We start from the raw sequence: 15,439 nt of genomic DNA, 5'->3' as shown, positions 1-15,439 counted from the left end.
GGCTCTGTGCGGAATGGGCTGAAAAATTTCACTTTTCCGAGTCGTTTTCGAAAGATTTTTCAAAACACATTTTTTTGTTATTAGTGCATGTTATACATACTTCAAATTTTAATACAGCATAGAGGAACATATTTGCAACAAATTGGCCTAAAAATCAAATCATTCTGTTTAGTATGATAAAAGTTATTAACGTTCAAAATCTGACGCGGCGCCGCAGCCGATATTTTGAAACGGGACCCCTATATTGAAACCTTAAATGTATTCTACATTAAAAATAATTCAAAGTGTAATAGCAACATGCAATTGTGGCAACACTGGCCATGGGATGGTGGGGAACACGCACATTCGTTTAATTTATGATGTATTAGCAGCAGAAAGGAATGGAAAAGCAGTGCGCGAAAACGAGCGAGGATAATTTAAATTCTCTTTCTATCCACATATCGTATTTCTAACCTACTTGCTGAAAATTGTTAAACACCTCAAATGGATATTTCAGTTTAACTCTTATTAGAACACAATTAATTGGTCCTGAAAAGAACCGTTTATTGTTTTATTGCGGGAGCATAATTCAGACGCACTCCCCGCGACACGGTGAGCCAGTTTAATATATTTGGCCTGAAAGTTATGCGTTTGGTGCAGTATTTTGCATTCTCGAACAAACCAGGCGCACTATTTTGCATTCTCGAACCAGTAGGCATCGTTGGCTTCTCGGGGCATCATTACGACTGAGGTTTGTAAGCGTAGCTCGACTTTGCAGTCCTGTACAATCTCACGAACCAGACGCTGGAACGATAGCCTACAGATTAGTTGCCCTTTAGTTGGGGCGAAATTCTTGCAGGGCGACAGTTCCGATGAGTCACCAGTAGCTGGGGCACTGTTTCCGTCCATCGCCATTGCCAACTGCTTTCCTTCGGTGGACTGGCTGCTTGCTAGTGCTTGAACGAATACGAATGATGAGAAAAACCGACTGACCAATATTCATATATAAACACACGAGAAAGCACTACTATCGCTCTCTCGCTCGTTTTCGTTCCATTCCTGCGCCTTTCCTTTCCGTTCGGCTACCAATACTAGCATAACCAAAACGAATATTCTGTCTTTCCATCGCCTTCAATGTAGTGGCCAGTGCTAGCAAACTTGCATGTTCAGTTTTTCAATAACAACATTCAAACAATATTTTCAAAGAATGTTACAGATTTGAAAAGAAGGAAGGAAAATATTTTCACAAATTTAAATTCTTTTGTGTTATTTGTTAGCGCTGATAAAGGCTATTTAGTTTGCTACTAGCAAGGAGCTGCACAAACAAATCGATTTATGCAGTTAATCAACGGAGGCTGCCAAAAAGTTCGAATAAAAGCATGCGACTAGTGTACTTTGCACGTTCTATATTTTATCAATACTAGAGAGGATCGATAAAATAATTCAAAGTGTAATAGCAACATGCAATTGTGGCAACACTGGCCATGAGATGGTGGGGGAACATGCACATTCGTTTAAGTTATGATGGTATTAGCAGCAGAAAGGAATGGAAAAGCAGTGCACGAAAACGAGCGAGAGAGGATAATTTAAATTCTCTTTCTTTCGTTCCACACATCGTATTTCTTATATAGACGCTGGAACGATAGCCTACAGATTAGTTGCCCTTTAGTTGGGGCGAAATTCTTGCAGGGCGACAGTTCCGATGAGTCACCAGTAGCTGGGGCACTTTATCGGACCGTCGTCATTGCCAACTGCTTTACTTCGGTGGACTGGCTGCTTGCTAGTACTTGAACGAATACGAATGAGAAAAACCGACCGACAGATATTTATATAATCGCGCTAATATGCACTACTATCGCTTTCTCGCTCGTTCTCGTGCCGTGCGTGAGCCTTTCCTTTCCGTCCGGCTTCTAATGGCCTAACCAAAGGAGTATGCCGTCTTTCCCCCACTAACTGCTCTCGTCAAGCAACCAAATACGAATAATCATAAAACAAACATGTAGTGGACCTATATATAAACTTTTCATTATTTTATTGTTCGGTTGGTCCACCATTTTGACGGCTCTGTGCGGGATGGGCTGAAAATTTTCACTTTTCCGAGTCGTTTTCGAAAGATTTTTCAAAACACAATTTTTTGTTATTAGTGCATGTTATACATACTTAAAATTTTAATACAGCATAGAGGAACATATTTTCAACAAATTGGCCTAAAAATCAAATCATTCTGTTAAGTATGATAAAAGTTATTAACGTTCAAAATCTGACGCGGTGCCGCAGCCGATATTTTGAAACGGGACCCCTATATTGAAAGCTTAAATGTATTCTACATTAAAAAACAACTTCTGTCTCGATGGAGAGCTCGAAAACGAATGGTGTAACCCCTTAATTTACAAGCCATTGATTCCCATGCGATGTTTTTTCCACCAAATTAAATTATGGTTTATATTATTGGTATGCCTCGAACACTGCGCTCCATTTCGTGATAGACGCGCGCTTTCATTAGTATATCGTGTAATATTGCACTCAGTATTTTAATTCCCGGAGACGGCAGCAGCCCGTCGAAATCAGTTCCTTCCAACTCAGGAAAGCGAGGCAGAACACATAGCCACTAGCACTATTCCGATATTTGTTTTCCACGAGAATCAATTAGGTAGATACAAAACAACCAACACGCGCAAGAACAGCAGCAACACCGCCATCGAAATGGCGTTCACGAACGGCATTCACGCGAATACGTTTTATTCAACTATTGCGAATTTCATTCTCATGATTCTAAACTCCGAAAATTCGTGTGAGTGCGGATCACAGCTTAAACGAAAATGTGTTGAGGAGAATGGCATATGGATGAACCTATGCTGTGAGTTTATTTATACTCTCTCTCCCGACGCTCTCGCTCCCTCGAGCTTGATTTCGGCTCTCGTTTTCAATCTATATGAGCCCTTACACGCTCAATAAAAGTGTCATTACTACGTAATGGCATTACTGAAATTGTATGGGAATTCCGTCATTACTCACCTTACACGATCATTAAAAGTGGCATTACTGCTCAGTAGTGACATTACTAGCGCCTCGTGTAAGAGGCCCTTATGCTATGGTTCTTTCAAGTATTGCCTTCCGATAAATCATAAATCTAGCACCCGAAGCCATTCGGCAGATGAGTGCATGTCGTATTCAGGCGAATGAAAATTATACAACCTTGGATCAGATTAGCCATTTATATTCCATTACAGAAACACGTGCTAGGACACGACTGGTCAATTTCCTTCAGAAAGAGTTTTCTCCTTCAAGCCAAATACCATTATTGATCTAATCAACCATAATAACAATAGGAAACATTTATCCTTTACCAAGCATGATGAGAATAATACTAATCCTAGTACTAATGGACGTATACAGGATACTTTCACGCTACTGACATATGTAGTTAACATACTCTATAAGAACCATAACACTACCAAATTAGTAAGATGGTTAAATGCAAAATTCATTAAACAATTTTATACTAATATTTTTCAGGTCTCACTCGGAGGTCGATTGGTGTCGGCACACAAGCAGCAACTGAAACTTCCTGGACAAGCGAGCCATCGCTCGAAGAAAATAATTTTGGGTCATGCCCACCCAGCAAGTTTGGCGAAGCGAGGAAGAGACCCTGAACAATATGACGAAGACATTTTGGCAGATCAACATGAAACCGACGATGAAGATTTTTATGGCTTTCCAGCAGATTCATTCATTTTTGGTGCTCCACTCACCAGCTGGATCAAATGAATTAGAAGATCTCAGCATGAACAGAGCAGCAGATGTGGAACATAACACACCAGCTGAAGCTGGAAGTACATTGCTCAAGCGCTCGAATAGAGATAAAAAAAATCATGCATTTGTGATGATTATATTTATTATTAATGGAATATTTCTTGTAACACTATTATCAGTTTAGAAGAATTATGCATTAGTAAGAAAAATTCAGATATGATTATATTTTCGAACTAAAGGGGAAAGAATTGTAATAGCCATGATTGGCTCACCCCTCTGTAGTAATAAAGTGTTGCACTAAAATAGGTACGAACCGAATACAGTCAATGCTTCTATCTCTTTCCACGATCTACAGTCAGGGAGTCACTATTCTGAAAGCTCTTAAAAACTTAAAAATATTTTGCGAAAGCACGCGCTAAAACATTTTTCTGTATACGTTTAGATAATACACTAAACCACGAACAAACTATGTTTTAATACCTTCTGAAAAAAAAACTTTTAATCCAACTAACAGAATGATGTGACATGTTTTATACTCTTATAACTCTTTCTTCGTATATTATATCGATTGAAAACATTTAAAACAGGATGTTTAACATTATTTTTGATAATATGGGATACAACATGACCCTGAGAAACGATCACATAAGCATGGGTAACATCAGTGCGCGAAAATCATATCATATCAATGGCAAAGCGATAGAAGGGTCCTTAAAATCCTTAAGTTCCTCAATAAATGAATTTTGTATAGAAAAACTGAATTTCCCTTAAGGGGTTATATGATGTGATGGGTCAAAAAATCTAGAAAAAAGTTTATTGTATATATTTGAAGTACATTTCCTCCATGGTGAGTACCCAAATTTTTAAAGCAATCTAGGAACTAGAACTGAAATTGCAGCTCTTGACAACACATTCCATTTGAAATAAGTATTTTACAATTTTGGTTAGGGAAAGTCGTTACCACGTGAGATATCAAGTTCACTGCAAGCGACAAAAAGAGATTGCATTGTGGAGCGCTCCGTTGATTAAAAATATACAATCAAAAAACTTTATATGCGCTTTATGATACTCACAATCTTATTATGAGAAAGACTGTTAAATAAAATTTTACAATCTTTGTTAGAGAAAATGATAGAAATTATTAACTTTTCTCGATTGCTAAAGGGGGGGGGGGATATAAATACATAGATAGTATTCGAAGAAGTTTCTTGTGAACGAGTGTAGAACGACTCCGCTTCTCATTAAGCTGGCGGAAGGGGTGGGGGGAAATATGAGGGTTTCAGCGTAAAAATAAACACATTTTTTGCAATTTTTTTAGATATTTGGGTAAAGCGAATTGATCGAAACTTGTGTACATTATATATACTGCATCATTTCAATAACATTGTGTAATTTTTCCATGCAAACATATTGACAAGCGACTCGGTGACGAAGCTTTTTGTAGAACGCATCTGGAAAAAAACACGATTTGCGGTGTTATCTGTTGTTGCAGAGAAACCACGGCCTTTCCGATTTTATAATCTTTATTCTACGAGGATTATAAAATCCCTAAAATTTTAGATTTACATTAGTTAGTATTTAGTTGAATAGGTAAATTCTTACGTTTAGTGCCCTCTTAGGCTTCTAATTGTTTCCTCCTTGGTAGTTTACTCCACGTATTAGCTACTGTAAGTTAGGTTAGGTTTTAGCGATTATTCACAGGATTGCTGTGTCATGTTTTATGTTACCTCTAATCTGGTCGTGTTCTAGGCTAGACCAAGTATATTAAGGGCGATTAGAAATAATACAGTCCGCTATTTAATACCTGCATTAATTTTAAGTAGATCGTAAGTTCATGAAGTTTTAGTTTAAGTAATTCACGTTTTGTACCTCAATTCAATATCGAAATATCTTTAAATCACCTTTAAATACCGTCTTTAAATACCACTAGATTTTAGTTTACTTGTAGCCTATAAGTTAGATGTAGTATAATATTTCAATAGTTTTAAGTTTAGTAGTAGCTGGTGCTGATTCATTGTCGGCTGAAACGTATGTCAATGGCCTAGAATTTACGACCATCTCAACTTCCATTAGCATATTCCGATAAATCTCGTCCGTAGGTAGTCTTCGTGGCTTTATTTGCGCCAGTCCTTTCTTGACCGACTGTATCAGTCGTTCCCAACTCCCTCCCATATGGGGAGAGGCAGGTGGATTGAAGATCCAGCGCGTAGAGCATGTTGTAAAACTTCTCACCATGTGATCCTGGTCAACCGTTTTCAAAATTTCTTTCAGCTCCCGATCTGCACCGATGAAGTTCGTCCCTCGATCACTATAAATTTCGAGCGGAACTCCCCTTCTAGACATGAAATTGCGTATGGCCATGATACAGGAGTCCGTCGTAAGACTGTGTGCTATTTCAATGTGTATGGCGCGCACAGTGAGGCATGTTATTGGCACACCCCATCGTTTTTCAACACGGCGCCCTACTAGTACTTCTTGTGGACCAAAGTAGTCTATACCTTTATACGAAAAAGGTCTCGCGTAGGCTGCTAACCTGGCTGCAGGGAGACTGCCCATCATTGGTGGCTGTGGCGTTGTATTTCGTATTTTACAAAATTGACAGTTTCGCCTAACACGATCGCACTGTGTACGTACTTTGGGAATATAGTATTTCTGCTTCAGTTCGTTCAGAACCGTTTGATGATTTTGATGGTGATAGAGCTTATGAACCTCACGAATTATAAGTGTTGTTATGTAGTGTTGCCGGGGCAAGAATATTGGTCGTTTAGCGAGATCGCCAACAAAGTTACATTCGTCTATTCTTCCTGGAATGCGTAAAACTTGGCTTTCGTCCATTATGGGATGTAGTTTGGACAGCTGACCTTTTTCTTTGAGACGCTTTTGTGTATTTGCTTTGATAGGGTGTGAAGCCAGTGAATAGTCTTTGGGGAACATTTCTTTCTGGGCCAGGCGGTAGATGCACATTTCTGCTCGTTTCAGCTCTTCATGAGACAGAGGACCGTACTGGAGACCCTCACTTCTTGATTGCCGTTGAAGATTTGATACGTATCGTTGCACCCATGCTGCCGAGCGTAACAATCGGTTCCATTTCGAGAAGCGTTCCCACGCTATTATCGACGCGTAAGCGTTGTGGTGGAGAACGGTAGGGCGAAGTTCTTCATCCGTCGATCCGAAGCTGTTGCAGTGGGTTGGCCAGTTTATCTTGTTTGTCCACAAGAATTCTGGACTCCTAAACCAGCGACTGTTCGGTGAGAGGTCGGGAAGCTTTTGCCACTTTGTACCTTCGTCCGCAACATTGAGTTTGGTCGAAATCCAGTACCATTCGGTTGTTGTAGTAGACTCAAGTATCTCGCTCACGCGTGCAGCTACGAATTGGCTATACCGACGATGGTCGGAGTTAATCCAGTGCATGACATCCTTTGAGTCTGTATAAAAGTAGCGCTTTACGATCGGACGTTTATGATGCTCCACGATGCTTTTAGCAAGTCGAGCACCCAGTACTGCTGCCTGTAGTTCTAGTCGGGGAATAGTCACAAACTTTAGCGGTGCTACGCGAGTTTTTGCTCCAGCTATTGCGCATTCTATTTCATCGCCTTCTTCGAACCTGAAATACGACACCGCTGCGTAGCCGCTCTCACTCGCATCTACGAAGGTGTGGAGTTCGATTGTCGTCGTTTCATCGGACGCTGAGGTATGTTTGCGGTAGCACCTAGGTACCGCAACTGATTGAACGCCTGGAAGCACTCGAAGCCACACTCTCCATTTATCCAGAAGATTGCCGCTAATCTTCTCGTCCCAGCCCACACCGGATCTCCATACTTCCTGTAAAAGCACTTTCAGATACATTAGGAGGTTGGCAATCAGTCCCAGTGGGTCGAAGATAGTCATCAGTGTTCGAAGGAGTTCTCTTTTCGTTGGGATTTTTCGTCCCGAGAGCAGGTCGCCATCGTGTCGTGGGGAAAGCTTGAAGGTGAAGCAATCTGTTTTCGTATCCCACCACATGCCGAGTATTTTTTCGATGGCAGTCTGAATCTATGCTGAGGCTCGTTTCGACGTGCGGTTTAGCGTCAAGTTTGTTCAGTAGGTGATCGGAATTTGAGTGCCAGTTTCTTATCTCGAATCCTGCGTGAGAATGAATGTGGCGGACTTCTTTCGCCAGCTTAACGGCCTGTTCGACTTCCTCCACGCTCGTCAGCATATCGTCCACATAGTGCTGTTTCGTGATGGCCTCTACAGCACGTGGGAATTCTTTGGCGAATCGCTGGGCATTAAGGTTCATGCAGTATTCGGTTGTGGCTGGGGAGCAGGTTGCCCCGAAGCTCAGGACGGTCATAATATATTCATGAGGCATGCCTCCGGGTTCTTCGGCGGGCCAAAAAAATCTCTGGCAGTGTTGATCATTCTCGTTCATTCTCACTTGGTGGAACATCTCGCGTATGTCCGCTGTAATGGCGATCTTATATTCTCGAAACATATACAGTACCGAAACTAGAGAATTGAGTAGGTCGGGTCCTTTCAAAAGTTGCGAGTTCAGAGATATTCCGCGGACCTCCGCTGCTGCATCCCAGACAATGCGAATCTTGCCTGGTTTGTTTGGGTTGACGACCGGAAAAACCGGTAGATACCACACTCGATTGCGATGAATTTTCAGTTCTGTAGAGGTCAACTTTCGTACATAACCTTTCTCCTCATATTCGCTTATTTTAGATTTGAGCATACTGGCTAGTTCTGGTTCACGTTCCATTCGTTTCTCTAGACATTTCGTTCTCGTGAGTGCCATTGATCTGGAGTTCGGAAGCCGGACGTCGTTGTACTTCCAAAGAAGACCGCTTTCGTATCTTCCGTTCTTTAGAGTGGTGCACTGTTCAAGTAAACGTATGGCGCGCTCATCCTCCTTTGATTGTAGAATTTTGCGGGGTGAAATTATTCCCATACTGTCTAAAGCGAAGTACTCTTTAACGGCTGCGTGTAAGTCCTCGTCATGGCTTTTGTTACAAGCACAGATATGATACGAACGATGAACGGCGTGATCGATAATTGTATTTGGTTGTGATGAGCTGAAGCACGGACCGTATACAATCCAACCCAGTCGAGTTTTAGCTGCTGAAGGCTCGTTATCTCTGCCTTCTCTACTATCTAGTACATGCCCGAGTCGACAGTTGTTCATCCCGATTAATATTCTGGGAGCGATTCTGGAATATGATTGAATAGGAAGTCCTTCGAGGTGCTTATATCTCTGACTCAGATCTTCGATCGACAATGTCTGTTCTGGTAGTCTGAGTTCTGCGACTGTATGAACTCCGGATAGGCGATATTGTTTATCAGGGCTGTGCACACTTGATATGTCGACCGAAAGCTTAACCGAGTTCTTTTCCCACCTACTGGTTCCACCCGTCCAATTCAGGCAGAGTGGCTGGGGGGTTCCTTCCAAGCCTAGTTCGTTGTAAAGCTCTTGTTCCATCAGGGTTGATGATGACCCATCATCAAGGAACGCAAACGTTGCAATTGATTTCCCTTTTCCTTTTATAATAACCGGTACGTACCGAAAGAATACGGAACCGACGCCACTGCGATGAATGTTGCAACACTGATTTAAATCTGTAGGTGGAGAGGGTGGCGCTAATCTTGCGTCCCTGTGCTTGGTATCATTGTGCAACAATTTGTGATGTAAAAATGTGCAACCATTTTGCCCACATGGATCTTTGGCGTCGCAGGACGTGAAATGCTTTCTTAGGCACCTACGACAAAGTTTGCAGGCTCTTAATACTTTCCAGCGCATATCTACGTTCATAGACAAAAAACGTTTGCATCTGGCAACGGTCTCGCAATCCGATTTGCAGACGATACAATCATCTGTCGCTGGCTCACGCGGGCTTTCCGACAGACACTCGGAGTGAACGTTTAAAAATCCTTGATTCTTCTTCTTCTCTGTTTTCCCGACTATGTCCACGTCCGGGGTAGTAACTTCACAAGCAGCTTCCACGATTGTTTTAAGCCATTCATTAAAATCTGTGAGTTTCACTCTCCGAATAGGTTTGCGGGTTAGCGCCCAGCTAAGTTTAACTGTTAGTGGAACTTTTTCTTCTAGTTCCTGAAGGATTGTTACGTTGTAGTAATACTCGTCTAACTCGCAGGCCTGTATAGTAGCGCATAAGTTCTGTACTGATACGCCGAAATTGATCATTGTATTCAGTTTTTCGATTCTCGGTGGTGGTATGTCTCGAATCTTCTGGATCATTGCCCCAACGATAAGGTTAGGTCGCCCGAACAAGGTTTTCAGCGTAGACATCACCGTACCCACATTGTCTGGGTGTAGCAGCAAGCTTCGCGTTGCATCGAAGGCTTTGTCTTTTAGACAGCGTCTAAGGCGAAATAAGTTCTCCTCGTTGGTATACCCGCACATTGCAGTGCTACTCTCGAATGTGGCAAAAAATAGGGCCCAATCCTCAGGATCTCCGGAGAAGGTTGGTAGATCTTTAGATACGGCTTGCCGTGCAGCCAGTTGGTTTTTTGAGAGAGCCCGCGCGTGTTGAGAATAGTTACCGGTCGTACTGCGGTTGCTATTCGTGTTTCTCTTTGAAGTAACGGATAGTACGTCGGAGCAGACCGGCGTAGGAGCTATGGAAGTATCGGGGTGAGGTCCGTTCTCCAACCATTTATCAACTTTCTCCTTACAGCTGATATTTTCCTCTTCTTCGTTTGCGAACTCGTATTCACTACTGCATTCTTCCATCAGCACGAGTTGTTCTTCAAGGTGTCTCATTTCCAAAGCTTGCCGTTCTTTTAGAGCTATTAGACGACGTTCACGGTCTTTTGTCGTTCGTTTTGATGACACGATTGACTTTGTTTCACTCTGTGACTTTGTCTCTATAGCAACATTGTCAGGCTTTCGCTTGAGAAGTGCGATCTCCTTTTGTAGCTGATTCTCACGCATACTCCATTGTGCTTGGAGTTTGTAGATCCGCTCGTTCATCGATGTGTTTTTCTGCTCCTCTAGCATATTGATCTGATGTTCAAAATTGGTACGCTGTGTCTGAAACATGCAGCGTAATTTTTCGATTTCTTGACGTAGTTTTGCGTTGTCACTATTATCCGTACATTGTAGCGTTGGCCCTGTGGCCCCGGTGGCAGATAGAGCGTTATCACCAACGTTAGTAGCTTTTGTTGTTGGCGCGACCGTCAATGATTCATCTACGATGGTAACAGCCAGCTCCTGCCCATTAGAGGAGACTGGAGTTGAAGTTCCCGCTGGCTGGGACTTTTTCGTCACGCATTCGTCACAGCACCAGTCGTAATCAGCGATCCCTTCATCTACATGTACACAGCTGTAGTGATACCACTTGTTGCAGTCGTCGCACTGCACCATTCGACTATTGTCCGGAGAATTGCACATATTGCAGCTCACGTTCGTCGGCGGCGGAATCTTCGCCGATTTGTTGCCAACTTTCTTTGATGGCATTTTAAACGGATTTTATAAGTTGTTGCAGAGAAACCACGGCCTTTCCGATTTTATAATCTTTATTCTACGAGGATTATAAAATCCCTAAAATTTTAGATTTACATTAGTTAGTATTTAGTTGAATAGGTAAATTCTTACGTTTAGTGCCCTCTTAGGCTTCTAATTGTTTCCTCCTTGGTAGTTTACTCCACGTATTAGCTACTGTAAGTTAGGTTAGGTTTTAGCGATTATTCACAGGATTGCTGTGTCATGTTTTATGTTACCTCTAATCTGGTCGTGTTCTAGGCTAGACCAAGTATATTAAGGGCGATTAGAAATAATACAGTCCGCTATTTAATACCTGCATTAATTTTAAGTAGATCGTACGTTCATGAAGTTTTAGTTTAAGTAATTCACGTTTTGTACCTCATGAAGTTTTAGTTTAAGTAATTCACGTTTTGTACCTCAATTCAATATCGAAATATCTTTAAATCACCTTTAAATACCGTCTTTAAATACCACTAGATTTTAGTTTACTTGTAGCCTATAAGTTAGATGTAGTATAATATTTCAATAGTTTTAAGTTTAGTAGTAAATTTACCGTTTTAACACCATCGATCACTAGATTCTAAGACGTAAGCTAAGACCGTTTTTATAATTCTTTGATTTGACATTCTCATGAGTCATTGCCTATTGGCTGACGTTTAGTTTACTTGTACGGTACGGGTAAAGAAGATTAATTGTGGACGAGGGGCTTTGTAGTAACATCTGTCATTCAAAAACTACTTAACCGATCTTTTCCAAACATTCTATGCAAGAATACCCAACCCAACCCATACGTTGAGTTTTTGAGATAATTGTTCAATAATTCAATTCCCTCACCGCTGTTCCTTATAATCGTTCACTTTTTCTCGTAAATTGTGCTTGTTTTAGCTTTTGTGCACGATTCTGTTGGTCTAGATAGGCGTAGAAAATTTTGTTTCATATTTATGTATAAATAACATAGGGCTTAGATAGGCCATTGCTCTCCTACTGCTGATATAAGTGTACTGGTTATGCTACACATAGCGATGACAGCTATGCGGCGGTACGAACGAGCCTAGCTCTCCTCCACAGTTAATCGACAAGGATAACGAAGCAGGGCGGACAAAGGTTCCCCCTGAGAAGTGCACTGCGGTGACTTCCGGGATCGTTTACGGCGAGTAGACGATCCGGTGATTTATCACCACCGTCGCTAGGGAGGTTCCAACAAAGGAGCTAAGCTCACCTCGCTAGCTAAAAGACAAGAACCGCTGCCGGAGCAGCCAACGAAGATACGACCGAAGGAGAACGCGGCCGTTGTTGACCCGGTCGGTCGGAAGATACCACACGTCGCCAGCAGCAGCCGATTAATTATCGTGTATAGCAGTGCAGGGAGAGTGGACGCAGCAAATAAAAGTTGGTAAATTTAGTTTATTTGTTTGTTTACTTTTTGTTGTGAAACGAAAATCCGAAATTCTGTAGAGGCACCTAGGCCGCCCTGAAAAGAAGGGTTCGCCTGGCAAACAAGAACCCGAGTAGTGGGCAAACCCCTACTTACAAATGTAGCCGCACTACTTGTTAGAAATCTTGTAAAAATACCTTTCGAACAAGCTATAGATTATCAAAATCCGTTCACGAACGGCGGAGATTTTGTATTTTTATTCCTCGCTTACCTATTTTCCAACTAAAAATGAGACCGTCGCATACAGAGTATTGCTTCACTGGGGTTTTAGGGACAAAACTAAACCGTTTTTGAATATTCGGGTATGAAAACACATCTGCGTGATTCAAGGAATTCGATTTCGAAAAAAAATTATGAACTTACTGAATCATTAATTAACTATTTCTCAAAAGCTAAAATTCACTTTAATGACAAAACAATGTGTAAATTCACTTCAAAGTGAAAATTTGACAGAGTTGATGTATTTATCCGTTGGATTAAGCTTGGATTTTAATCTAATTTATATTCATATTATACTCGTAGCATCACCGAGAGCAACTGTACTTTTGAATAACAAAATTCTAGTGAAAATCTGTCTTCTATTGCAAGATTTATGTTATACTAACTATGGCATAAAAATTAACAGTTGCATTATTTGTAATAAAGATGTAAGGAATCAAAATTTCGCCCTGTATACAAAAATAATACTACCCAGCAATCTTCGTAGACTCACTGATAGGGAGTGGTATAGTCGAACAACAACGGCTCCAAAAAGAACGAGAAAGTAGGTGCAGGTCTAGTGACAAACAGGAGGAAAATCTGCTATACTCTACCGGGACCCTGCAGAATATTTTCGGCCGAGGCATATGCACTAGGTGCTGCTGCTTCAATGACCAATGGACATAATGAGACGACGGTTTTGAGTGATCTTACGTGGCTTCTCTTTTGTCGGTTCTAACGGTAAAGGGGCACAAGTCTGTGTTTACCCGGAGACTTGGATATGTCTTTGGTAAACGTGAGTCTTTCGTAGTTATGCTACCTGAGCTCGACTCCTGCTAACAGAAGACAAAAGCTTAGCCCGTATGATTTTACCCCTGTTTCTAATGACCCTGCCACTTCTAGTTTTCCAATCTGTATATTTCAAATCCTTGCTCTCGCGTGAGTACTATAACTCTAAATTTTCATAACTTTCCCTACTCAGTAATCTCTAGTTAATTGACTGTTATTGCCACTTCAATTGAGCTAATTAAAGTGGCACCAGGCGCATTTTTTTTCAAACACTTGTGTCAAACACAAGTCCAATGGGATTTTTAGTTTATACGATCACTACCACCAAAACCCTAAGGTACTTAGAGAATGGCCTCTTCAAAGGCGGCTTCGTCAAATACGGACCTCTTGTTGCACTCACAACGTACTCGTACTTCTGTAGTACCACGAAAACACCGGTAACCATATTGATCCCACTCAACTGGCCGAACCGAACTTAACGTTCGTGTGGCGGTTCTGAACGGCGATAATCTATATCCTAAGGGTCGATATGTACAAAAATCAAGAACTTTCACCGAAACGCGTGGTCCGAGCCTGCAAGTTTTATCATATTCCCGGTCATTTCCCACCGCATCCCGATCAAGCATCGCAACATGCCACTCCGCATTTGATGACGATGATGATTCGTTGACTCAGAGACAAAAGCGACCTAAGAAATCTTAGGGCACAGCATGTAAAATTGTATACATTTCATAATAAAATTGATATTACAGTTCCGATATGATAACACATTGAACAAAAAATATATTCGATGGACAGACTAAATATTTGACCGAGTTTTTTAAGATATCAACGCCATTTCCATAACTAGTTTTTGTTTGCAAACCCTTTCATTGAAGATCTAGCTATTTATTTCGCTCGAACAGTCAACGAGTGCGGACGCCTCTTCAAGCGCTCCGCAAGTAATTTATTAATTAGTATTTTTTACCTACGTAAACAAACATCGCGCGCGTGCCTCGTTGCAGTGCTATCGAACTTCAAGTAATAGTAAAATAATGCAGTGCGGTGTAAAAACTTGCAACATAAACGACGACCGCTTCCTCTGGAAGTGTGAATTTTGCAGCAGATCGTACCATGCTGCCTGTGTAGGTGTGCAGCGTAATCAGGAAAATTTTATCCGGGCATTTATGGTGCCTGTGTGTGCGGACTGCCAGCACATTATTAGGACAGAGGTCGACACACGCAAAATGATCTATCTACAAGATCAGCTGCTAAAAATGATGAAGTCGCATACGGACACACAACACCGAACCACAGCTGACCTAAAGAGCCACTGTCTTGAATTGTTCGGTAGCATCGAACAATTACTTAACGACGTAAAGCAGTCAATGCAAGTCGTCCATAAAAAGAACGAAGACATATGCAGTAAACTAGGTCAGCATTTTCATTCTTGTGACAATTTGTTGCAAAATTCGATCGACACCATCAGCAAATCGACCAAAACAATATCGGACAATATGAATCATAAAATTGACGAACGACTATCACACCTCGAGAACGAACTGCTTTCCACTAAATGTGCTGAGCCGTACCCTCTCGTCAATTCCGACCTATTGGAGGAATTGAAGGAAGAAGTGAAAGCTATTTCCTTTGCAATCTCCAACATGACAATACCAGAAAATGGCATGAATCAATCAAAATCCCTGGCTGAAGAATTAGCGGAAAAATCACACGTTACAGTAATCCAACAGAAAATAGATTATACGTCTCCAGGCTGGCGATTTTTGGGCGATAAATGGCAATGGAAGCAGGATTGGACA

At 41.4% G+C, this 15,439-nt stretch overlaps 2 protein-coding genes across 22 annotated transcripts in view; both read right to left on the bottom strand.

The window, feature by feature from the left end:
• LOC131690091 (uncharacterized) overlaps positions 1-15,439 on the bottom strand; it is a 547,209-nt gene that overhangs the window by 335,131 nt on the left and 196,639 nt on the right. The gene's annotated exons all lie outside the window — the stretch shown is intronic.
• On the bottom strand, positions 7,389-13,066 carry LOC131690093 (uncharacterized). Its single transcript, XM_058975627.1, has 2 exons — positions 11,635-13,066; positions 7,389-11,531 (listed from the first exon to the last, which is right to left on the bottom strand). The coding sequence occupies exon 2, from the start codon at positions 11,189-11,191 to the stop codon at positions 7,514-7,516; it is 3,678 nt and encodes a 1,225-aa protein (XP_058831610.1). The 5' UTR covers positions 11,192-11,531; positions 11,635-13,066; the 3' UTR covers positions 7,389-7,513.

The sequence above is a fragment of the Topomyia yanbarensis genome, chromosome 3 (assembly GCF_030247195.1).
Source record: "Topomyia yanbarensis strain Yona2022 chromosome 3, ASM3024719v1, whole genome shotgun sequence".
NCBI classification, from domain to species: Eukaryota; Metazoa; Arthropoda; class Insecta; order Diptera; family Culicidae; genus Topomyia; species Topomyia yanbarensis.
The sequence above is the reverse complement of the archived record's forward strand: the minus strand, read 5'-3'. Positions and strand labels throughout refer to the sequence as shown.